The following is a 25,343-nucleotide window of genomic DNA, read 5'->3' as shown; positions in this document are numbered from 1 at the left end:
CAGCTTCTGACTCATTAGCGCTGAACACCGTCCAACTCCATAATTCCATTTCCTACCGTCTAGGGAGCGCAGTAATCATAGTAATTGAAACCCCACACATAACACAAATCATTTATTCACATAACAATACAAACATAAGTAATGTAAATTATAGTTTAGCACGAAATGGTCCCTCAGTATAATGCTAAGCATAAAGTCAGCTCTGATCTGCCGGCGAGACCAATTGTGGGCCACGGACACAATCGTGCAACACGGAATAACAATAACTTTGAACGCGTCCATTTGTCATTGATGACAATCAACGCCATCTTATTGAGTAGAATAGAATAGAATAAATATTTATTCGTCAACACAGGCAAGACAAATTACACATTATAATCAACAGAAAGAAATGAAGTGCCACGGAATGGCCTCATCTCAGTGTGTTGCTAGTGACTTTCAGCACTGATCTTCCGATGAGACCATCAAGTGATTCACGGAATTCGCGGAATTTATATTGCTCCAAACGCCTTGCATTATGATTAAAGAAAAGATTAAGATTATTAAAGAAAAGCGAAAAGAGAAGAGGGCGGAACTGATCAACTATCTACGGAGCGAATTACGGAACTCGACCACTCACGGGCTGCCCTATATTGTCAACACGGAGATACATTGGTTTGAGAGGTAAACATTTACTTTTCATCAGCGTCGAGGGAAGATGAAAAAGCTGATTTTATTTATCGGGTGTTTACTTAAAAATATGACGATGATAAATACTGTTATATCTCTCTGCCGAGTTTTGTGTGGGGGGTATCAAGAGGTTTTTTTTTTTGTGTTTTTACTCCTCAGTTCCAGACGGGTCCAGAAATTTAAATTAAAACGTCCTTATTGCAGAAAATGTCATTAAGGACTATTAAATTTCGATTTGATCAAGTGACTTGTTAATATATTTTACTTCTAAATATCAGTGTTAAGAAATTACATTCTGTAAGACTTATAAATTATGCAAACAAGACAAAAATAATTATTTTTTGTCAATTTTTTCTCTTTGTGACGCCACCTTTTGTCTCGCATCATAATCACAATAATGGGTTGCAAAACTGAATTTAACACATTATTTTTCCAATTCGCAGAGTATACTGGTGTGTGAACTTTGCAGCATCTTTATGGATAGCAATTATGTTGTTGACCGCGCAGTACGTAAGATATATCGTAAGTAATTATTATTCACATGTCACTAAAATAGTACTCACTGATAAAATAATAGGTACTCTCCCCATCGAAATCACCAGTAAAACTTTAACAAAACCTAGACCTGATATGAATGATAATAAATTAAGAATATTCTTGGCAAATCTGTGTAATTTAACACTCATATCGAAATATCAGATTTCCAATACTTGACTTTAAGCATATTAATATTTTCATAGCTGTGTAAGTAATGTCCTCTTGGCAAGTTGTGATGAAAATTTTCACCCATATTGCGTGTCACTGTTTATGGTGTTCATTACCATTACCTACTCTTAATACTCATTAGTTGTTATTCATTATTAAGTCGGCTACAATTCATTATAAATTGCATTAACCAACATTTGCGACTATAGAACGTGAGACTTCACCTCGAGTTTATGTATTTTAGTCCCACGTTGGGCGCCATTTATTGTACTTGAATTTCGTTAGTCTCCATTAACGATCCGCCGAGACCTGAGACATTTTAGAACTTATGTTCTTGTTAAATTGGACACTATAGTAAATGTATAGCGAACTTGATTTTAGAATATAGAAAGGCTATAACAATTTCTGAAAAGTTCTGATGCCTTGATTCTAGCCCCACGTTGGGCGCCATTTATCGTACTTAGTAAAATTACAGTCTTCATCCATTAACGATCCGCCGAGACCAGACACATTTTCAAAATTAAATTCATGTCAAATTGTGCACTATACAAATGTATAGCTAACTTGATTTTAGAATACGTACAATCGTACAGGCTATAACAGTTTCTGAAATATGGACTAGCTATAACAAATTCCGAAAAGTAATCTCAATTGAAAAGAATACACGTAGATGGATGTAGTAGGTATGTAAGATATTGAATTATTGATTCTACATCCGATATTGGATCGGACATACCTTTTTATACTACGTCGATGGCAAACAAACATACGGGCCGTTTAATGGAAAGCGGTCACCGTAACCTGCGCGTTGCCAACCCATTAGAAACTTGTACACTCCCTTTTGCTGCATTAAGTACAAACTCGGGTTGCCGACGACACAAAGGACAATAGACGGAACAAGTTAGTTCCGTAGGTCTTTCCGTCGCCAGCACACCGCACCCTCGTTGAGCTCTGGTGAGTGATTACTCACCAGAGCTCAACGAGGGTGGTGATTACCAGCAGGAACACAACACTATGAGTAGGGTCTAGTGCTATTTGGCTGCGGTCTTACCCATGTGAAAACGCTCTAACGGTGTTGCAGAACTCGCCTGTCGTAATGAGTGTGGAGATGGATTACTTCAACTGGAACGTCTCCTACCCGGCCATCACACTGTGTCCTACTGGCAAGATTAATGAAGAGTTGTTCAGTGCACTGATCAAGTGAGAACTATATTAACGATACCTCTCAAATCGGATCCACTCTGTCAGTAGAAATGGTTCGAAATTGAAAATTTAGGGAAGATACCATTTGTGTCTATATTTTTTTTACCATATTTTCTACTAACAAAAATGTCTTTCCAAACTATTAATGAGATATGAAATTAGCAATGCTATCATAATTGATCTTAACGTAACGTAAGTATTAGCAGAAGATTTATGGAGTGGAGAGAAGTGGCGTAGGTACTAGAAGAGAGGCTCAGCGGTAAGGAAGTATGCTCAGCGGTGAGCGATAAAGGGGTTACCATGACGTGCTAAAGCCGTTCAGTTTAGGTTGAGAGAGAGGGACGGAGCTATGTAACTGCTATAGCTGTGTCCCTTTCTCTCAACCTAAACTGAACGTCTTTAGTACGTCATGGTAACCCCCCTGATATGATGATTATGTTCTGGAGTAGCATGCGAGAAGCACGATAGTCCTATGCGAGACCGACATAGTCCTTCACAGCAGGTAATAAAACTGCATTAATGGCTAATAAAAATTACTCTCTTTGACTCTTTGCCAAATGCGCTTGGCTTGCACGCGCCGCTTCGTTGTCTAATTTAAACAAACCAGCGGTCCTTCCAAGTTTGAAGGATAATCGGATCACCAACGTTAGGTTAAACTAATGGAAAGTTAGGGTTTCCCCAAACCTGTCGACACCGAATCGGCGACCAAAAGTAGCTTGTTAGTATGAACTGAACGCATGCGTATTACGCCTGGGTACGTAGCCGAATGGCACAAACGCTCACGAAACGAAACGCTCGTAGATATCTATCTCTATCGCTCATGCGTATTGGTACGACAGAGCCAGACTACCTTTCGCGGCGTTTCGTTTTCGTTTCGCGCGCAGAAATGCCTTTCGGCTACGGCACCTGTTCATACTAATGAGCGATTTTTGGGCGGCGGAAACCGATTCGCCGATTTGGGGAGACCTTGGCTTAACCGTCAATTCCGTTTGTTCCAGTGAGACTCGGCTGAAGACCGGTAAGACCCTGTATTCGTATTTTTGGTCGGTCGCCACGGCCTCTTTGGACACGATCGATAAGCTGGCTTTACAGAACCCGGAAACTATAAATGTTAGTTGACAGTGAGAATTCGATAGAGTAAATTTTTTTACGAGACTTAATTTATCCGTGTAATTAGGTATAATTTTAACATTTTCGCAACTAAGTGAAATTTCGAACAATACCCCAGAAACCGACAGAACTCGCTACGCGGGCAACGATATACAAACCTCCAATGCCGCACACCGTGTGCCTGCCTGGCCCCGTAGCCGAATGGCATTTCTACGATGCGAAACGAAAACGAAACGCCGCGAAAGGTATTCTGGCTCTGTCGCGCCAATACGCAAGAGCGATAGAGATAGATATCTACGAGCGTTTCGTTTCGTGAGCGTTTGTGCATTCGGCTACGCACGCTGGCACTAGCACCAGATATCGCGTTTTCTGCCTTTTCGCTATGTAACTAGCCAACATCGTGTCGTTATCGTAGCTAGCTGGCGCTGTCGTGCCGACACGGGAAAGCGATTGGATAGAATATCACGGACGTATGCCATTGTGACGTTTGGCTAGGTATAGTATGAATTTTCTGAGATGAACTTTTCGGTTTTGCCCTAATCTGTTAAACAAAGGCCTTTGTTTCTATTATTCGCGGTGGTTAGCTCCCGTTTCCACAGCACGTGCTCGTGGGGTCTCAGTGTAGTTAAAAAGCAACTATCATGATAGCAATAAGGTTCAAATTTATTAAACAGTTTGCAGTGTGCAGGTAACTTTTTTTGAAGATGACAAAACGTGTTATCTCCGAAAGGGCTTTTTATGGATTTGAACCTTATTGCTATCATGATAGTTGCTTTTTAACTACACTGAGACTATAGCACATGCCGTTTAAACGGGAGCTAACCGCAGCGAATACTAGAAACAAAGGCCTTTTTTGTTTAACAGATTAGGGCAAAAGCGAAAAGTGCATCTCAGAAAATTCATACTATAGTCAGGGTGGCTAGCCGAATGGCACAATCGCTCACGAAACGCTCACGAAACGAAGCGCTAGTAGATATCTATCTCTATCGCGCTTGCGTATTGGCGCGACAGAGCCAGCGGCGTATCGCTTTCGTTTGGCGTCGGAGAAATGCCATTCGGCTACGGGGCCAGGTGCATTTCCCCATTTTTTCGGCTAACGCTCGTCGCAATTATCACGCGCTAGCAACTTTATGGTGTATTAGTGTAACACATTCACAGCTAAGCTACGGTCGTAACCGTAACGCTACGTCTTAGGCAATAACATGGATTTACCCGTATGTAGTGAAAATGCGTCGTAGGGCCAAAACGACGTATCGTGGTTAGAGATGTGTTAAAGTTAATTTTATTTCAATTTTCAGTTGATAAGCCCAAACGAATACGCAGCAATAGCCGGGCTCCTATTCGAAAACTTCGAGAACCGAACGGTGATGACGAAGACCAACTGGCCGGTGACTGTCCATGCGGTGCTAACTGAAATGGGGATGTGTCATGTCATCAATTCTAATGTTGCTGCCTTCCATGACCCCTTGTAAGTAAGCCAATCCACACAAAATTTTGGTGTAAATTTTGGCTCTCCTGTAAAATTCCTTCAAATTTTGCCCTCTAATGGAAAAAGTTTGCCCACCTAGGTACCTACTGACCATAGCATATTTTCCAAATAGATCATGGGAGGTTATTACGGACCGCTTGGCGACTAATCCGAACGGTTAGGTACCTTTTAAATAGATTATTCTCACCTTTCAACCAGTGGGTAAGCTAGGCCTTATTCAGAATAGTCCGATTTCCTCACGATGTTCTTCCAATTTTCTTCGCCGCAAACATTGGTACAGTCAGCCAAAAAAATGGTTTACCACTTTTCGACCTTACGAGGGGCGTTCAATATATTGTCGGTATTGATATCTTACAACCTCTTTTACAATTTCTTTTGTTACTGGCCACTAAGGTTCATTCGTTGACATTAAAAAAAAGTATAATTCGAACCGAGATTTTCTTTTGTTTTTCTGCAATTGCCAAACAAACACGCACACCATGAGCGAATTATCAATGTTGACGAAATTAGAACATCGATCTGTTATAAAATTCTTGACTAAACAGGGTAAAAATCAAAAAACCATAAAAGAGGAGATGGATTGTGTTTACCGTGAGTCTTCTCCTTCTTTATCTACTATTTAAAAGTGGTCAAGCGAATTCAAACGTGGAAGGGAGAGTATTGAAGATGACCTGGCCTGGTCGGCCTGTAGTCGCCACTTCACAAGAAAATATTGAGAAGGTGGAAAAACTTATATTGGAAGATGGGCGAATTAAGATAAAATCAATAGCTAAAGTAACCAATCTTTCTATTGGTACCAATACATGATATTATCCATGACCATCTTAATATGTCAAAGTGCAAGATGGGTTCCACGAATGCTGACTCGGCTTCAAAAAGATATGCGTGCCGCTTGTTGTTCTGATTTTATTGACCTGTGCGGTGAAAATCCTGATGAGGTTCTGCAAAAGATTGTTACTGGAGATGAAACTTGGGTTCATCATTATGACCCAGAGAGTAAACAAGAGTCCATGCAGTGGCACATTAAGGGTTCAGCTCATCCCAAGAAGTTCAAGGTCATGCCTTCAGCTGGCAAGGTCATGGCCACAATATTTTGGGATTGTGAAGGTGTTTTACTAATCGATTATAAAGAAAAAGGTGTCAATATCACAGGACAGTACTACGCCAACCTTCTACGTCAATTAAGGGATGCAATCAAAGAAAAGAGGCGAGGAAAGTTAACCAAAGGTGTTTTGCTTCTGCATGACAACGCCCCTGTCCATACTGCTCATATTGCCAAGGCAGCTATAGCTGAATGTGGGTTTGAAACTATTACCCATCCACCGTACAGTCCGGACTTAGCCCCCAGCGACTTCTTTTTGTTCCCCAATCTCAAAAAGGATCTGCGTGGAAATCGGTTTTCTGATGATGAAGCATTGAAGGCAGCAGTGGAGGAGCATTTTTTCACCAAAGATAAAAAATTTTTTTTTGAGGGATTAAAAAAATAATTGATCGATCTTTTAAGTGTATTAACATAGGGGGGAGTATATTGAAAAATAAAAAATATCAGACTTTTCGTACCTGTTTGTTTTCATTCTCATACCGAGAATTTATTGAACGCCCCTCGTATGTGTTTAAAATAGAGTCGAAAAGTGGCAAACCACTTTCTTGTCTGACCGTAGGTACCTATAAGCTGGGGTTTGAACCTGTGAACTTTTGAAAGTCGCACGTTCTTACCTACTTATTAATAAAAGTAAACTATACCTTCGTAGCCCAAACAATGTAAACTATGAGTCTACAACTGAATATAAAACAAAGCTTCTCTAGACAAAATTCTCTTATCAATGTACTTTAAAAGATATCAAAACTCACTGAATAACCAACCAATTTTCAAAGATTTGTATTAAGATAGAAAATCTCGTCTGCAATCCTCACTCCATTACAAGGCATATGACAAAAGTACACCAAGTTTCTTCACACAGAATTTCTCGTTGTATTTCTAGCAAATGGAAAGACGAGACGATGGAGTACGTTAAAAATAACATTGAACTCTCGGCGCATGACATAGATTTCTTTACTCAGATAATGAATTATGCTGACGAGTACAAGGTTAGTAATGTTAGTATGTTTAAGTAATTGTAATGAAGATACTTAGTGCGTTTTCACATTATCCGATCCGATATCGGATGTCGGACCCATATCCCATACATTACAGGCGCCATCTTGGATTTTTTCCATTGAAATCCTTCCGACTTCCGATATCGGATCGGATAATGTGAAAACGCACTTATCTATAGTTTATTTTTCATTTGGTGCTTGGTAGTGATATGTGAATATAAAGCTATGGATGGCCTAAATAGAATATTGTTTTCCCCTCACTAGCTCGGAAACACGTGTTTTGTCCTTTAATACCAGCGGGTAAAAACGCATTTTATCCACTAGTGGGTAAAGTAATTTGACCTTGAATAAAGTCAAATTAACTGCTTTAAAATTGATAAAAGTAGGCGAATCTAGTAATAAAGATGATTTACCACCTATGGAACTACTGCAGGCCTAGCACATGATGGCCGCGGGAGTATGTCGCCGCGAGATAGACTACCTGTCCTTATGTCATTAATACAATTAGACAAAGACGTGTCATCTATCTCGCGGCGACATACTCCCGCGGCCATCATGTGCTAGGCCTACTGGAAGCAGTGATAAACGCATTTTTTGCGTTGTAGTTTCCTCGCTATAGTGAGGGGAAAAGTTTTGTGTTACACTCGGGTGCAAATGTATTTTACTTCTCGTGTGTTAAGAAACTCGCAAATTCAGGATTCTATTCTTGAACCACTGGCTTCGCTCGTGGTTCAACTATAGAATCCTTTCACTTGCTCGTTTTTCAATTCCACACTCGGCGTTAAAATACAACTTTGTCCCCTTGTATAACAAATAACTATTTCCACTCACTAGCTCGGAAACACGTGTTTTGTCCTTTAATACCAGCGGGTAAAAACGTATTTTATCCACTAGTGGGTAAAGTAATTTGACCTTGAATAAAGTCAAATTAACTGCTTTAAAATTGCTAAAAGTAGGTGAATCTAGTAATAACGATGATTTACCACCTGTGGAACTACTGGAAGCAGTGATAAACGCATTTTTTGCGTTGTAGTTTCCTCGTTATAGTGAGGGGAAAAGTTTTGTGTTACACTCGGGTGCAAATGTATTTTACTTCTCGTGTGTTAAAAAACTCGCAAGTTCAGGATTCTATTCTCGAACCACTCGCTTCGCTCGTGGTTCAACTATAGAATCCTTTCACTTGCTCGTTTTTCAATTCCACACTCGGCGTTAAAATACAACTTTGCCCCCTTGTATAACAAATAACTAATTTTCTTTTCGTCTGTTTTTGATGTGTTAATTTTTTTTCTTACTTTTGTATTTTTATGCTTTTATGTATTTTTAGTTACGCAGTGCTTTGGTTTTTACTGTCATGGTATGTAACGTATTTGTAATAAATAAATAAAATAAATGCAGTAAGGGACAGGGAGCCAATGTCGACTAATCGGTTTGTTTTTCATGTTTTATAAATTTTACAGTATTAAATAGTGGCCAACTGTCCACTGCTCATACGTTGCTCATTCATTGGACTTATTTTGATTGGATTGGAAATATTTCAATTACTTTAAATTATCCGCCAGACAAGTGCTTCCATTTTTTTTTGTTCCTTGAAATCCCTAAGTATGCATGTAATACCTACCCAAGTACCCATATCTTTATTTGGTTTGAAAAATTATACCTACATGTACTATAATTGTATATTGTACCCTAGCCTTGTTTGTGTAGGTACCTATTGCTTAATTATTCTGAGTGCATGTGCAGTCGTCTAATTTCGAAAGTCGCATAAAAATCACCATTATTTCCATCATATCAATATCCCCTTTCGAAATTACTCGAGCATTTCTGTCATTCGGAATTACCCTAATGCACCTTACCTACAGCAACACTGTTATGCTATTTTTCTGCCTGCGTATGATTTATCGCAGGTCTACGTACACAGTCCCGACGAGATTGCTCTGAGCACCACACCGTCATACACTTTCGATACTGAGGGCTACGTTTATTTCGGGTACCGAGTGTGGACCGCCAAGATATCAGAAAAGCTACGCAATACGCCTGTTTATATACGTAAATGCAGGTCAGTTCATTAATATAAGACAGGGATGGAAATAACGAGACAAAGTTTATTTTTTGAAAAATCCCCTGACGTATGTAGTAGACCGATTCCATCAATCATGGCTAATTACACTTCCGATTAATTCAGCTTTCAAACAAAAAACTAAACCTAAATCGGTTCATTCGTTCGGGTGTTACTATGCCACAGACAGACAGACACGTCCAACTTATATCGTCGATTTTGCGTCGGAGTGTACAGCTGACTCAACCCAACTTGTTCCTGTCATCGTTTAAAGCTTTTTAGGAGACTTTAACCAGGCAGGCAAGCATGGTCGCGCGATAAATGATAAAACATCAGGCCGTCCCTTTCGCACTATTTGTAAGTTCGATACGGACTGCCTGATGTTAATTTATCGTTTATCGCAGGACCATGCTTCTCTCTATAATTCTCTATATGCTATCAGTGCTGGACGACTTCTTTGGATTTTATAGGTAACTTAACGCGCTGTATACCTACGCACAGTTATGCGTGAAATATTAAGAATACATTGTATGTAATGACTACATTTCACGTTAATTTCCATTTCCAGATACTTGGACGAGCCCCTGACCAAGAGGTACCCTGTTTATTCGTACAATCATTGCCTGGTGGAGTGTCGAATCAGAATGATCCAAACGCTTTGCGGATGCGTGCCACATTTCTACAAACCGTTGGGTCAGTCTCACTAGATTTTTTCAGCTTTCTTTTTGTTCAGTTGGTTTTGCTGGCTTCTTAGGCCCACTTGCACCAACCACTTAACTCAGGGTTTGTGGGTTGTCATCTGTCAAATTCCATATAAAATGATGGGTTAATCCTCCATTTTCGTTGGTGGAAGTCGGTGACCAAAGTTAACAAACTAAAGAGATTTTCAACACGTTCACTGTTCCGTCCGTTGTAAATCTTACCGCTTTGTAATCAATCAGAATGGCCTTTGCTTGGGTTATCTACAACTAAAGATATGCGGGGGCACTGGACAGTAGTTAAATATGTTGAAATGTTGTTAGCAGTAGGTAAGCAATAGTGCCCAAAGTGGAGATCTTCAACTTTGAAGCGTCTAAAAAGTCCATCATCATCTAAGTCGACTAAGATAGGAGGTTTATTCGTGATGATCCAGTTCATCTATTTAATTCTATTTTAACGTCTCGGGGAATATAAAACCACACTACCTCATGTTCTTAAGGTACCTACCTACTCTTGTTAATGACAATAATGACTGTGCCAACAACCTTGTTACAAAAGTGGAACTCGTTTTTTTTCGGCTCGCCTGTCTCGAGCTAATTGAGCATCTGATCCCATCGTACAACTCTTGGAGAAAATTAGCCCCCTTTTTGCATTGGAACTGCTAACTACGAAGCTACGAAGCACGCATTAAATCTTTTGGTAGCTCTAGTTACCAGCTGTCACCTTTATTTTACTTGATAATAGAGAGAGAAAGAGAACCTTTTGTTTTAATGATGCAACGCCGCTAATACCTACCTGGATATTTGTAATTTAAATATTTGACTGTATAATTTCAGATGACGAAAGAATTTGCAACCTGTCCGAACTCCGCTGCGTCATCGAGCACAAGAACGAAATACTCCGACTGGCCGCCACCAACGACACTATTCAGAAACTCGGCAACGACTCCTTACCCAGGACCTCAAGGGACTGCGGATGCCCTAGCGACTGCGAATCGCACGTGTATTTGAAGGATGCGGAGAGCATTCTGTCCCAATCCGATATGAATAGGTTGAGGATCGGCATTTCTACGTTTCCGAAAGTGAGAGTGATGAGGGAGTTCATTTTCAGCACGCAGGATATGATTTGTGAGTAGATGTCTTGGTTGTTTCAATTCAAGGTACCCTATTCAAGTATAAGATGGGCATTTTCGCGAGAACAATCACCAAAAATATTTTTTCTGAGGTAGGTAAATTTTATGTTTTTCCTACTCAGAATCACGAGCCCTTTCGATCTAGAACAAAAACAGACAAAAAATGGTCCCAAAATTTTCTATTATATTGCATACTTTCCACTTTGTAACCGTTGTACAAAGTGATTGAAAAATGGTAACGAAGTGGAAAAATTCAATTTGGGACGCTTTTTCCATCTAGTAGGATCAAAGGGCTTGTGATTCTTAGTAGGAAAAACTTTACCTATTTTAGAAAAAAGTTTTTGAATATTTTTTCGCGTAAATCCCCCGATGACTTACATCAGTAGTTTTGGATACCCAATACGACGCCCAACAACACAGTACATGTTGGTAGCTTTTTGCATGTTTCAGTATATGAACTACCTCCTCGGCCTTTTTCCGTAAGTCATAAGACCAGATGACATCATCGTGGATCAAGGGGTCATCCATATACCACAGGGACCCTAAAAAATGTAACAATTGGTAACAGAGATCGAAAACAGCGTGACAAGGCAGTTGCCGAAATGTTGTGTGATGTAATTGGATGGATGACCCCCAATGCTTCTTTATCGTACAAAAAACCTTATTTTAAATTTCTGAACAGTGTCAGAAAGAGTAACTACATCAGCGCTGACATCTACACAGTCTATTTACAGAAAAATGAGAGTTGGACTCCATTAATCTTAAAATTACGAATTTTTTCAGTGAAAACAGGAGGCGTCATAAACCTTTGCGTCGGAAGCTCAGTGATATCTATATTCGAACTGATCCTGACAGCCTTGAGGTTCCCCATACATAACCTGACTAATTGGGCCGTCGGTAAGATAAAAAAGCTCAGTGAAAGGAAGAAGAAATAAAATATGACAACTTGGTTTGTACACCGTGTCCAATAAGTTTGAATACAGCACAAATAGCCAATAAAACAAAATGAACAAATAGTTACTACATTATTATTATATTTTATGAATGGCACTCTTATTTACTACATTCACAACAAATGTTTTGGAATAACTCCAGCATTAACTTGTTTACCAGCCTCAAACGCTTCTCAAACGGATCACACGCGGCACGCACCGTTTTCTTCACATTTCATCCCAAATACTCTCGATAACCTTTTTGAAATGATCTAGGTTTATGATTTTATAAAAATTTAGTCTTCAAAGCATGTATGACCATACAAAATAGTCTAATACGCCTAAACCTGAGGCCTGGGTGGCCACTCATGTTTCGGATAAAAAACTGCCAAATTAGTCTGAAACTACGCTAGAATACCATTTGCCGATTGTGCTGGAGGTGCGTCTTGTTGGGACACATGATACTCATTCCCAAGCATCCTTTTTAACTTTAAGGCATTTTTTTCTCCAAAACCTTGGTTTTAAAGAAAAAAACGTTGATTTTAACGCTTTTATCTGTAAGTACTGAAGGTAGTTTACCTCGCTTACATACTGCATCCCACACCTGGGCCGATGGTAAGCTCTGGAACCTAGGCACATTTTTCTAGTTGCCCGGAACGTTATCTATCCTCGGTACCCATAATAGTTTATTTTGGACACGTGGCGTCTGTTTTATCACATACAGATTCTCCTTATAAAAAATAACTCGTCACCTGCGTGCCGAGCAAGTATTTTGTTGGCACTTTACCTCTTTGTTTTTCTTAGACACTTCGGAAATTTCATGTAGGTACTTTGTGCTTGTATTTTATTAAGAGGAATATACTCTTTAGTTTAAATAAGAATTTGATGGCCTGTTATCCCTATATCTTTAGAACTGAGGTAAAATGTGAGTATTCGGACTTATTGGACACGGTGTAAATTGTATTCAGTCTTTTAATAATGAGTGGGTACATTCATAACAGAAATAGTTGTATAATAAATTAAACTTCTATTCAAAATAACACTTGCTAACACTGTAGTTCACCAAATTACCTGCAAATAGAGTAGATTATGTAAGGTTTTCTGTAAAATTCACACATGATCGTCGTGTTACTAGTATTGGAAATATATACAGCGTGTGTATTCCATACGGGCGAATATCTTAGTAACGATTAGTATCGAACCTAAGGACCCTAACTACTTGTTCTTTTTTTTTTAAATAGATAAAATATTTTTATTCATACATAATAATTCAGCACGCAATGTATTACGTCCACATCAATTAGCGTACCTACCTAAACGTCACTACGACATGACGTTTATGTCAACGTATGAAGTTGGACGGGGTACATTGCTGCTTGGTCAGATTTAAAAAAATAATTACTCTTAATTAAAAACACTTTTTAACAAAATGATTATAGTACACGATTCGTATGATCAGATACTATAACTGGATACATTATTCGCCCGTATGGAATCCACACGCTGTATAAATCTGCGAAAATTCATAACGATCTACTTATTAGCCTTTTTGTGACCTTAGATAGAAAAATACTTGTGTATACATTACCTATTACAAAATACTGAATATGCAAGAGATTAATTATAAGATACACCTCAAGTAAGCACTGGACTTCGAAAATGTTTGGCAGAAAAGAGTAGAAATGGATCTAAATTGTTTTATCATAGCAACTTTTAACTGTTTTCATTGAAAAGTGTCAAAATCTGTCAAAATAGTTGCCACATGCAAAACGATACATTTTCTACCCCTATGATTTTCTACTCTTGCCGGGCTGTACCCCACACAGAATCATAATTACCTTTGCTGGCTGCGGAGCGCGAGTAGGTATATACTTTGGCGTCGTGTCTCCTGTGTTCCATCTAGCGGCTCAGGCGGTTCCGTCGACTTTAAGCCTTCGAACACGCCTATTGTGTGCCATGCGTCAACGTGAATCATTTCGGGATACACGAATGTTGGCAAGAGGCTGTGCCTGTAGCCACTATAGTCTGGTACCCTCTTGGCGTCATTGGATTGGTCAGTTCCATTTTTAATCCATATTGTAACCTGAAAAAATTACAATACTAGACAATGATTGTAATAAGTATTAAGTCATACTATTACTTGTAAAACGTCTATGAGGTCTTATAAAAGCTAACTGTTGGATGTCAAAATGTTGTCCATGAAAACACACAATCCATGCCCAATAGAGCCCACATTGAAAATATTGATATCCACATACACCCAACTCGATCGTATTTGACCCAATAAAGTCGCAAAAATTCATCATAGTTCATATTAGCACCCTGAGTTAGAAAAACTAGACTTGGTCGAGTACTATAGTAGTATCATGAATATAAATTGCATCGGTGGTAAGACGTAGATAATTTACAATTTACTTACAAGATTTATTACCTGAAAAAATAATAAATGAGAGCATCGATGAAATTTATAGTAATGATAATACATCAATAAGGAACATACCTAGTGTCAAATGGACAGCGGAACATTTATTACCCTACCAAGTCTTTTTCAATATTTTCGAAACAATCCTACTGTAGTGTGTGTCCCACACCCCACATACGTGGATAGCATACTATATAACGTCATGGACTTGCTATTCAATACACAATAAACGTATACTTCAACCGAAGTGGTTCTCATTTACTCTCCACATCACATGGCGACCCTGCCAGACTTCTTGTTCAGAATAAAAAACAGTAAGTATCTTCCGTCGACGCTGTCGAAATTCTAGATATAAACGTGTTGATTAAATCCGAAAACAGTTTTGCTAAAACATATTTGCAGTGACATTTAAATTTTATTAAAAGCAACGTAGAAGATAGGCAGATACGAACAACGAACGCAGCGCCAACGTAGGTAACATGGACATTGGACACCCTGCGCGCGGACGTAAGATCAAAAGAATCCCCATGCAAACCGATAAGAGCTCGAAGGCAGGTAACTTACCATGTATTGTTACTTATTCTGAAGTTATTCTGAACGACATCGCCGGAACCGATTCTTCGAGACATCCTCCCTTGGTGGACCAAAGTTATCTTTGAAGGAGGCTGGCGATGTGAGTTCAAGTGAGAAGTGGCAAGGAGAGCTTGACAAACTGCCACGCAGATCAACCAATTCTTTCTTGCAGATTGTCCTTTCGGATCACACTTAACGAGTAATAAAAGAATGAATTCAATATAGAATAACATCGAGATCTTTTTAGAAAGCACTCGATAGTATTCATGAGCCATCTATAGCAATGGATCTGTCTAAATCAGTGCAGAAATACTCGGGCTATAACCATGTGAGCGACAAAAATAAAAAATCGTTATGCACATACATTAAAATTTATTCAATTATACTTTTGCATGTGAATGGAAGTTATGACTGAACAATATTTATTAGACCTTAACACTTGTGCCGACTGGCTGTTTCTAAAGATACAATACACTACACAAACTAACTTAAAATGTATTAGAAGGGTGTCAAAAAAACTTGTCTCCTCCCACAAGATATCCTAGAACCTATTCGTCGCAGTTTTAAAATTGTAAGTAAATTAAAGTACCCGATTCGTGCTAAATTCAACAAAATGTTACAATAGAAACCCAATTGATCGAATTGTGAATAAAACAACACGAATGTCCAATTGAGCTCCATTACACCCGTCGGTAGTTTCCGTGGTAAAAACCTAATAAATTCCACAATACACGAACTAAATGAACATTTATTAAAATGAATACAGTGTGACTATCCCAAATACAGGGGAGTGTGAAACAAGTGATAGAACCAGCTTAATATTACATCGAACATCAGCATTCTCCATTTCCGTGAGTTCAAGACAAAGATCGACCCATTCTTAAGACGAAACCTTTTATTAAACAATTTTAAATCCTAGATTTGTATGCACTCACAAATAAAATATTCCATCTTACAAATTTATTAGAAACTAAAATTACGGAAATAGCAAACCTGACTTACACTAAACTTAAGGTATATAAGTAATCGATTGTCAAACACAAAGTGGACTATTTAATGAAGAGTAAAGGACAAAGTTTTCTACGCAGGCAGCCGTTATACAAACCCCACAACAGATCAACTTGAGACACTCCTGAAAACACAAAAAACACATACTGTTTAAGCTGAAAGGCTAAGTCTCCGGTAAACCAGGATCATGTGTAAGGATTGCCTGTGGGTGTAGTTGGAGATACTCAGAATATATTCATCCTGATCTTGTACCAATCGTGTCGAAAGAATAAGTCGCGAAGTTTATAGCTGGACCTCTGTCGACTTTTACCGACGCAGCTCAAATTAGCAAGCAAACACAAGATTGTTTTTGGCCTTCGCCACGTTGCGAAAGTTCAGTGGTACTCATTTATTTTAATAACAAGGAGACTGACATCAGACGTTGAAAGTGTTGTCCCGAAGTCTGTCTATCTTATTAGACGTGACTTGCTTTTGCAATTTGTCGAGAGATTTCGAACTGTCTGATCAAAGAGTCGACCGGAAAAAGACTCATTTACAGCAGCTAATTGTCTCACGCCTACACAACCGCATGATTCGCTTCAAAACAAAATCCACTCAGCTTTCCAAACGATTTTCGACCATAATATTTCATGATGAGTCATTTTCTAGTACCGACTAAAAGTAAAAGCGAAGTTTGATAAAAAGAAGTATGCAAATTTTATTTTACGCACGAATACCCTACGAAATTTAGTACACTTATTTTTGAGAGTTCAGCAAGTATTGTACGTGCATCAAATTATAATTATAACAAAATGGCTGTTTATGTTATTTGAAGAAGCCGTTTACCAGAAATTATGGGTCAAATTAAAGTAAATATGATATGATGAGTTCTCTGTGTTCTACTGTCCAGAAAAAAGCCGTTTGTCTAACAAAAATGTAAAAAACCCGAAGACAAATGTAATTTTAAAAATTGTGACCAAGGAACGAAGTACCTTCGACAGCACAGAAAAGTAGATAAAGGTAGACGAAGATCTGTCGCTAAATTTTTGATAGGTAAAAGAAACATCGAAAACACTGAAAAAATGATTGATTTGGTCAGTATTTTTTGAATACCCCGAATAGGTACCTTTTTAAGCTACTATTACTAATGTTTAAAGTATCGTACAAAATCGTACTTAGTTAACGCATAACTTAAATAAATCAATGTGTTCGATCCTTGTATTTTAATTATTTAACGGCGTTCACACCAGTAGTAAAAATATCAAGACAGTGCAAACATCTGTGACCGAATGCGTAATATAAAAACAAAAATCTTACCTTGTATCCTCGTCTCAGAAAAATCGTACGTCTATAGTTCTCCCGTCAATGCGGGTCCTGTCGAACATTTCTGAGAATTTCGTTAAGAAAATTATTTAAATTAAAAGTCTGTTTTAGTGGCAGCTTGCGATATGCAGCTTTCGAGTGTTGGAATAACCTGCCACCACCTATTAGATATGATAAGCCCAGATTTTTTTAAGCTTGGATATTTATATTAGTTTTCAGTCATCATTTTAGAACTAAACGGGACTTAACGGGTGACGGACGGGGCATGGATATTTACTTTTGTTTTTAATTTTACCGTGTATCTTCCTATGGTTGCCCTGAAAACCCATGCGTCATGGCGTCAGCATATACTGAAGGTGAAGGGTTCACCAACAAGGTGTCACCGTTGTTACCACGCATTAACAAGTTGGTTTCAATTACTTAACATTGGTGAAATATATGCTAGGGCCCATATTTTTAGGGTTCCGTACCAAAAAGGTATGTCATGCGTTTGGTCTAGCCCGCAGATCGCAGTTTAAAGACATTTGATGTACAGAAAAAAGTGGGTGGCTGAAAAAATAAGTTGTAAAGGATACTGATAGCCCGATCGGCGTCCCACTCCTTGTGGAAGCGAACGATGGCGGAGTCGGGGCCGGTCATCTCGGCGAATTTCACGTCTCCACACTCGCTGAACTTCTCGCGGATCAGCTGCCATGTCACGGTTGGCGGAAGCTGTAAGACAACATTTTATCAGGAACATAAACTTATTGTGTGTGCAAGCGGATCCCTTTGTTCGACATAATGATTGAATGTCATACTTAATGTAATTATTGCCAGATTATCATTAGTCATAATTCTGAATCGATTGACTTTTCAGGGGGTAGATTAGGTTAGGTTTGTTTTATAGCAATCCTGAAAAGTTACACGTTTCTGAGAAAACCAAATTATGACTAACGAAATATCGGCAAACAATACATTATGACTTAAGACTTTATGGGAAACAATAGAGGTCCGTAGGCAAGTAGTACACATAAATATATCACTGGAGGCCTATTTATTGATGAGAAGTTTATACATTTGCATTTACCCTTAATAATGCAGAAGAATGTCAAAAATTATTCAAAATTAAATTCCATGAATTTGACAAATAAAGTCTAAAATAATGGTGGTAAACATATGCCCCTGCCCCTGCCCTATATAATATTAACCAGATTGATACATCACTGATCAAAATTGTTCTGGGAAATGGATTGCAACTTACATTAGTGATAGCAACCATGTCGGAAGACTTGTCCCGCGAGTTCTGTTGCACGCTGGACTCCCGCCCGTAGCTCTGTCCAGACCCGGTCACTCCGACCATTTGGCTACGGGATGCTAAAAAATAGAAACGCAAATAAACATTTTATTCATGGGTTCATGTGATTGTAGCCTATTGCGCCGGTGCGTCCCGTCCTTATCACAATTTATGTAAAGTGCGACATATCACGCTACCGTGCTGATACCGCAGAACCGCTGATATCAACAAATAGAAATGTATCCCACTAGTTGCCTCCTACTGGGAATGGTTTTTTTCTTTTTCAATTTTAAAGAGCGGTTAAAAAAATCCCAGAAATTAAAGTTTACGAAATATACTGTTTTCTTTGTCAATCTTCTCACTAATGAGAACCTTAATATAATAAGAACTAAGGCCACAGAATATATAATAGTACAAGTACAGAAGGCTCACTACTTTGATGTTCACAAAATGCCGCCTTTTTATATTCTTACCTACATTAACAAACGGACCACACGCGAGTACCCGACATTGAATTCTAATGCGCCGCGCGAAGGTCGTCACCACTGAATGGACCGCGAACTCGCGGCCGCCGGCATGTACTTGTAGCGCGATAGAATCGCGGAATGAGCCGCCCCTGCTAAGGTTTACCTATCGACGTCCAGAGGCCTTGAGAGTCGAGAGTGATGTTAACAACTAGGTATCGATTGATATATTTACCTGAAAGAGGCCCACTGCTCATAGAAAGAATTTCCTTCCATCACATTACTACTCAAAGTGTTATTGCCCAGCACACTAGCGCTCAAGTCATTATTCAGATTTAGGCCAGTGTTCACATTGACCCCGACAGTAGCAGCCTGGGTTACTTGAGCTTAAGCCTGTGCCTTGAGAGACACGATAACTAAATACTAGACACTCGTATTTACCTGAAAGCGGCCCGCTGCTCATAGAAGAGTTTCCTCCCATGACATTACTACTCAAAGCGTTATTGCCCAGCACACTAGCGCTCAAGTCATTATTCAGATTCAGGCCAGTGTTGACATTGACCCCGACATTGGCAGCCTGCGCTACTTGGGCTTGAGCCTGGGCTTGGGCCTGGGCCTGCGCTTGCGCGGTGAGCACGGTGGCCAGGTCGCTGGCGGTGAGGCCTTGCTGGAGAAGCTGGTTTTGGAGGGCGCCGAGACCGGTCAGACCTAGTGCCTGAAAATAAAATACTGTGTTAGTAAGAAATTATTCATAATTTCGTCACTACTTTAAAAAAAACTTGTATCTTCGTCTGTCAATGAAAAGAAAATTGTAGTAAGTATGTATGGAATGCATATAGACTTACTGTGTTTGAGGAACAGCGTGAGATACGAGATTTTTTAAAAGTAGTGAAGACATGCTTAGAACTCTGAGATGTAGAAAATTGTTAGAAAAATTCTCGATATTTGAGAATTGCGGAGGACGTCTGGACTAGACATACAAAAGCAAACAGTCTTTCGGTCAATGATTTGTATATTTTTGACTAGTTATGTGACATAGTGACAGAATTGTAACTCCCAGACAAATTTTAGTAGGATCTACTTATGATCAGTAACTACCCGACTACAGCAACGCACATGGAGGATTGATTTATTTACTATACCTGTAATCCCAGTCCTCCTCCCAAAGTGTTTGTAGCCAGCGGGTTCGCGGCCAGACCAGCTCCCAGCCCATTCAGGGCGACAGAAGCCGTGGGCACAGCCCCCAGCACTCCCGTTCCCAACGACGAATTATTATTATTCAGGTTCAAGTTCGGCCCGTTAGAATTCTGTGGCAGATTCCTAGCTACATCCCTTAGTGGTTCGCCATTAGGCCCCAAGCCTAGACCGATGCCTTTCAAACCTTCGGGCAGGCGCAGTTCTGACTTTTCTGAGTTGCCGCGGTCCATTCGGACTGTCATGCGCCGTTCGTATAGCATTTGCTTGTCGAACATGGATATTGCCTGTAAAATGGTGGAATCATAATTATCCGAGTACAACTTTAAGTGCTTAAGTACATCCTTTAAAAAAACGTATCAATGATATTTTAACTTCCACAACTGAGGTACGTTTTTTTCTTAGACTTTATCTGTCTATACAGAGTTATATATCTCTTTGGTATTACTAAAAAAAATATGGGTTGATAGACCTGAAATAAAGAATTTCAATTTCAATTATTTACCTGCACGGCTTCAACCGGATGGTCGTACTCGATGACGGCGAAGCCTCTGCTGTTGCCGTCCTTGTCTATCGCCAGGTCTATGTTGCGGACTTTGCCCGCCATTTTGAAGATCTCCTTTATTTTGGCACGATCCGCTTTGTAGTCAAGCTGGAAAAGGAGTTTGTAATGTTTTTGTTAGATTTTCTTAAAAGGTTTGGTATGTATAAAACAATCTTTGTACTGAGCTTATGACTCTTCAGTTATGCATTATATCAATTATATGTTAGGTACTGTCAATTTTAATATACCTGGTGCCGTAGCCGAATGGCATTTCTGCGACGCGCAACGAAAATGAAACGCCGCGAACGGTAGTCTCGCTCCGTCGCGCTAATACGTAAGAGCGATAGAGATAGATATCTACGAGCGTTTCGTTTCGTGAGCGTTTGTGCCATTCGGCTACGCACCCTGAACCATAAACTACTGACTAGCCAGATCCACATGGAGCGAGGCACGTTGCGTACAAGTGCCTCGGCCGCGGCAGGTTGCTCGGCCGAGTAAGACGTTCATGCTGCCTCGGCCGAGGTATGTACGTCTACCACGTTTGCCGAGCGAGGCAATAGGCTAGTTTCCTACTAGTCAAATCAGCTTATTTTTAAGAACTGTCAAAACGATTTGCTAATACGGAATTACTATGAAATACTGAGGAGTGACGTCACGGTCAATTCATTTACTTTATGTCTTTCTCTTCGACTTATTAAATAGAAATTATGTTTAAACATAAGCACTGTCCATATTTTTCTTTTAATTATGTGGTGCTTTATTTCGTGCCACAGACCAACCCCTATAGACATCTATTACAAGACGACTCGCAGTGGCCAGCCTTCCTAGTATTTGCACTGATATAAGCGCGGGCGCTCGCCGTGCCCGATCAGTATCGACCAAGTAACAGACCCGAAAGCAGCGCGTGTTTTTCGCACAAAAAAATTGGAAAAGGGTATTTTGATGCCTTAAAGATGTCCACCTGTAGTGTGAAATGGTGTGGAAAGGTAACAAGAAGCTCAAATTTAAAAACAGACGGCATTACATTCCACAAATAAGTCATATTTATAATTTATTCAGAGCCGGCATAGGTCAACTTACATTGGCCACTTACGCGTCAGTAGAGGGACAGTCATACTTCTGTCCCTTTTCATCTGGCGCGACTGCCCGCCGTCCTTGAAACGGCCAATCACAGCGCGCTTAACACATTCCCCGCCCGCTCCTCGCACCCCAAACACTGGCGACTCGTATCGCGCACAAAATATACAAGATTTCTACTCTATAGGAGGTTCTCTGTGTTTCGTGCACTGCATAAAATATTTTATTTCAAGTACAGGAAACTAGCCTATTGCCTCGCTGTGTGGGTCCTAATAGCTAGCCCAGTGCTCTAGCACCCGAACCATGAACTACCAAGAAACCCCCCAACACAGCAAATATCCACATCTTAATTTAGGATCAATCCATAAATTCGGGAATCCTACTTTGTGTCTACTTTGCAATATTAAGTAGGTGCCATTAAAAGGTAATAATAACATAACTCCAAAATTAAAATTTTGAAAAAACCCCCGACCCGCGACATAGTGGACCGATTTCCATGAAACATGGCTAAGAACACTCCTGACTAATTCAGCGTCCGGTGGTAAAAAAAATTAACACAAAGAATTCAAAAAAGAAAAGACTAGGAACTTACATTGGCAACAAAAACTTTCTTTACTAGTGGAGGCTGCACATTGATAGAGTCAAGGAATTCAAGACTGAGTCCGTATGTATTGAAGTTTTCTGGCTCACGTGGTTTCATCATTCCCCATCTGAAAATAAAATTTCCATGAAATTACATTAATATACAATTTTATTCTTCCTCGTCAGAACCTCATGACTGAAGGTCGGGACCACCATAAGTTGCTGTATGTTGCAGTGCCCTCCACTCAGGCCGATCTTTTGCCTTTCTAAAGGATCAACGCCAACATTTTTTTTAAAACATGTCTGGTCTTCTGAGTTGTGAAGACCATGGTCTTTAATTCAGCGCAGGACAATCAATGTATGTTGGAATGTCCATCCATCCATCAATAAGTTTCATCTAGACCAGTGGTGAGCAAAGTCAGGCTTGCTGGCAAAGATGTCACCTGGCCCTCCAACGGTTCTTCAAACTAGTGTGTGATATGGCCAGCCCTGTAGTAAGAACGCATTTTAGGTGTAAATCTCGCCCATCAGAGGAGGGCCTTCAAATTTTGACCCCCAATGGAAAAAGTTTTCCCACCACTGATCTAGATGAAGTTATTCACAGGAAATAACCACATCATCAAAAATATTTTTCATACTAATGGAATAGCTCACCCGTCTTTATCATCCCTGTTGTTCCTGTTGCCGCCGCCGCCGCCGCCCCCACCACCTTGCCTGGCAGAACCCACCCTGTTGCGTTCATTACCTGAAAAACAAAAACTCATTGTTGAATTTTGAATTAAAAGTGCCTGTGTGGTGACGGGTTAAGAATTTCACCACCCCCTGTCTTCCCGTGGGTGTCGTAGAAGGCGACTATGGGATATGGGATAAATTGTGGTGTGGGCGAGAGGCTGGCGACCTGTCACTGCAATGCCACAGTTTTCGTTTTCTTTTAACCCCTTATTTGCCAAGAGTGGCCCTGAAGCTTTAGTAGTTTCATGTGCTCTGCCTACCCCTTTATGGGATACAGGCGTGATTGTATGTATGTATGTATGAATTAAAAGTGAGGAAAAATTGATACTACAGGTATTCTGAAACTAATTAATGGTGTTTATTTTCGGCTATTTAGTAAAGGGGCGATTTCCATATAACTTTCATTTCAAATCAACCTTATTGAAAACTGACAATGTGGGACCTTTAGGCTGAAAATGTCACATATAGTGATTTGGTAAGAGTAGACTTGAGTTTAAGCAAATTCAGCAGTGTTAGATCTTTTTAAATTGCATAATAGGTTTCACTCTATGCTACTCTAAAATGGTGACTTCTGGTTGAGGTATGTATGTGGACAGTAACATTCTTAGTTTCCTTTTATTAAGTCACTGACCAGAGACTCCAAGTAGAATGAAATTGATCATCCCATAATAAAGGTTTTTTTTTTCAACCAAACATTATTCTTCATTATAGGTACCCAATTATATTCAAATAACATAATTAAATAAGTTTTTTACCTGTCTCTTCTTTTAACACCAGCTTCCTTCCGTTGAGTTCATATCTGTGCATCACAAAGAGAGCTTTCTTCATGGCCTCCGTGTTAGTGAACTCAACGACACCACAACCTCGTGGTTTCCCATTGTCGTCATTATACAGCTCTACGTATGCCACATCACCAACCTGGAATAATAACAGTTTGAAGATATTCGGTAGAGCTGGTAAATGCAACCCAAATCATATACCACTGTGAAGATAATTGATTTATTCAAATGTATGTGTTATGCTCATGAAACTTTCTATTACATACAATATCTATTTATCTATTGAGCCCCTTTTTTCCTAAATTAGACTATATTTCTTAATTCAGTATGCCGCTTGACAAAGGCCTCCTCTAACTCTTTCCATTGAGGTCTGTCGTGGGCCACTCTTCTCCAGTTCGCGACGTCTGTGAGTTTGCGTTCATCCTCCTATCTTGTTTGAGGCTTCTTATAGCTCCAGTGCATGTTGCACATACAATATACCGTAGTCTTTGTCTATATTAAGAAACATAATCCTTTACCAGTGTGAAAATTATTGCATGTTGGTATGCACTTTACCATTAGTTTTTAATGATAAGTAAATGAGAAGAGAAAGAAATCATGCAATGGAAATTTTTACATCTGAAGACCATAAAATGGAACTTTAAAGCATACCTTTTCCTTGAATAAGTCTTTCAGCTCAGTCCAACGGAACTCGTATGGAATGTTAGACACGAACAAGCGTTTTCCATCTGATCGCGCTTCGCGGTCATTGGAGCGGTCTCTTTGAGCGTCTGAAAACCTGGAAGGCCTGTCTCCACGCTTTGAACGGTCGCGTTCTTTCTCTCTTTGGTTATCCATTTCGTCGGGTCCTGTATAAGAAAAACACATGATAATTCCGCATAATTTATATATGTATATCATCAATGTGTACGATACTAAAGCAACAAATCTGGGTTAATGACGTTGTGGAAAGTTTCATCGATTAGCCTGTACCATGTATTTATATTGACAGACTTTGAACTTATTTACTAAAATTATTAGTAAACTAACGTGGTAATTGAAACGAAAGCGTGTTCACTCGCCGGTTAACATGCAATTACGCCGGCATAATGAGGAGATCTCTTTGCCGGCCTTAGCCTATAGTTTATGATATAATCATTGAAAAAATACTTACTGTTGGCCGCTATAGACTATAATAATATTATAAGTACCCTAAAATAGTAGAGTTCTGTATCAATTAGTAGAATTAACAATGGTTATCAGTAAACAAATCACTTTGGCGAAACTGTACAAAATGGCGGTTTCATTTTTTTTTCATTCGT

General features: G+C 39.5%; 2 protein-coding genes across 3 annotated transcripts; one reads left to right on the top strand and one right to left on the bottom strand.

Annotated features, from left to right (window-relative positions):
- Nucleotides 1–517: 517 nt before the first annotated feature.
- On the top strand, nt 518–13,148 carry LOC125234230. Its single transcript, XM_048140438.1, has 11 exons — nt 518–663; nt 1,113–1,191; nt 2,456–2,574; nt 3,576–3,687; nt 4,986–5,155; nt 7,159–7,264; nt 9,178–9,329; nt 9,898–10,022; nt 10,865–11,155; nt 11,944–12,112; nt 13,045–13,148. The coding sequence occupies exons 1-10, from the start codon at nt 518–520 to the stop codon at nt 12,093–12,095; spliced, it is 1,452 nt and encodes a 483-aa protein (XP_047996395.1). The 3' UTR covers nt 12,096–12,112; nt 13,045–13,148.
- Nucleotides 13,045–25,330, bottom strand: LOC125234074 (heterogeneous nuclear ribonucleoprotein M). Of its 2 annotated transcripts, XR_007177926.1 has the most exons (13): nt 25,196–25,330; nt 24,694–24,890; nt 24,019–24,181; nt 23,186–23,276; nt 22,542–22,659; nt 20,834–20,980; nt 20,277–20,615; nt 19,576–19,849; nt 18,638–18,750; nt 17,973–18,108; nt 17,392–17,461; nt 13,931–14,175; nt 13,045–13,163 (listed from the first exon to the last, which is right to left on the bottom strand). XR_007177926.1 is itself a non-coding variant. In XM_048140259.1 (12 exons), the coding sequence occupies exons 2-11, from the start codon at nt 24,877–24,879 to the stop codon at nt 17,406–17,408; spliced, it is 1,623 nt and encodes a 540-aa protein (XP_047996216.1). In that variant the 5' UTR covers nt 24,880–24,890; nt 25,196–25,329; the 3' UTR covers nt 15,443–16,219; nt 17,392–17,405. The 2 variants fall into 2 exon arrangements, 1 of the variants encoding a protein (XP_047996216.1); XM_048140259.1 differs by lacking the exons at nt 13,045–13,163; nt 13,931–14,175 and adding an exon at nt 15,443–16,219 and having other exon boundaries at nt 25,196–25,329.
- Nucleotides 25,331–25,343: the final 13 nt, after the last annotated feature.

Source organism: Leguminivora glycinivorella, chromosome 15, assembly GCF_023078275.1.
Source record: "Leguminivora glycinivorella isolate SPB_JAAS2020 chromosome 15, LegGlyc_1.1, whole genome shotgun sequence".
Lineage (NCBI taxonomy): Eukaryota > Metazoa > Arthropoda > Insecta > Lepidoptera > Tortricidae > Leguminivora > Leguminivora glycinivorella.
Note: the sequence above shows the minus strand (reverse complement) of the source record. Positions and strands in the feature narration are given on the sequence as shown.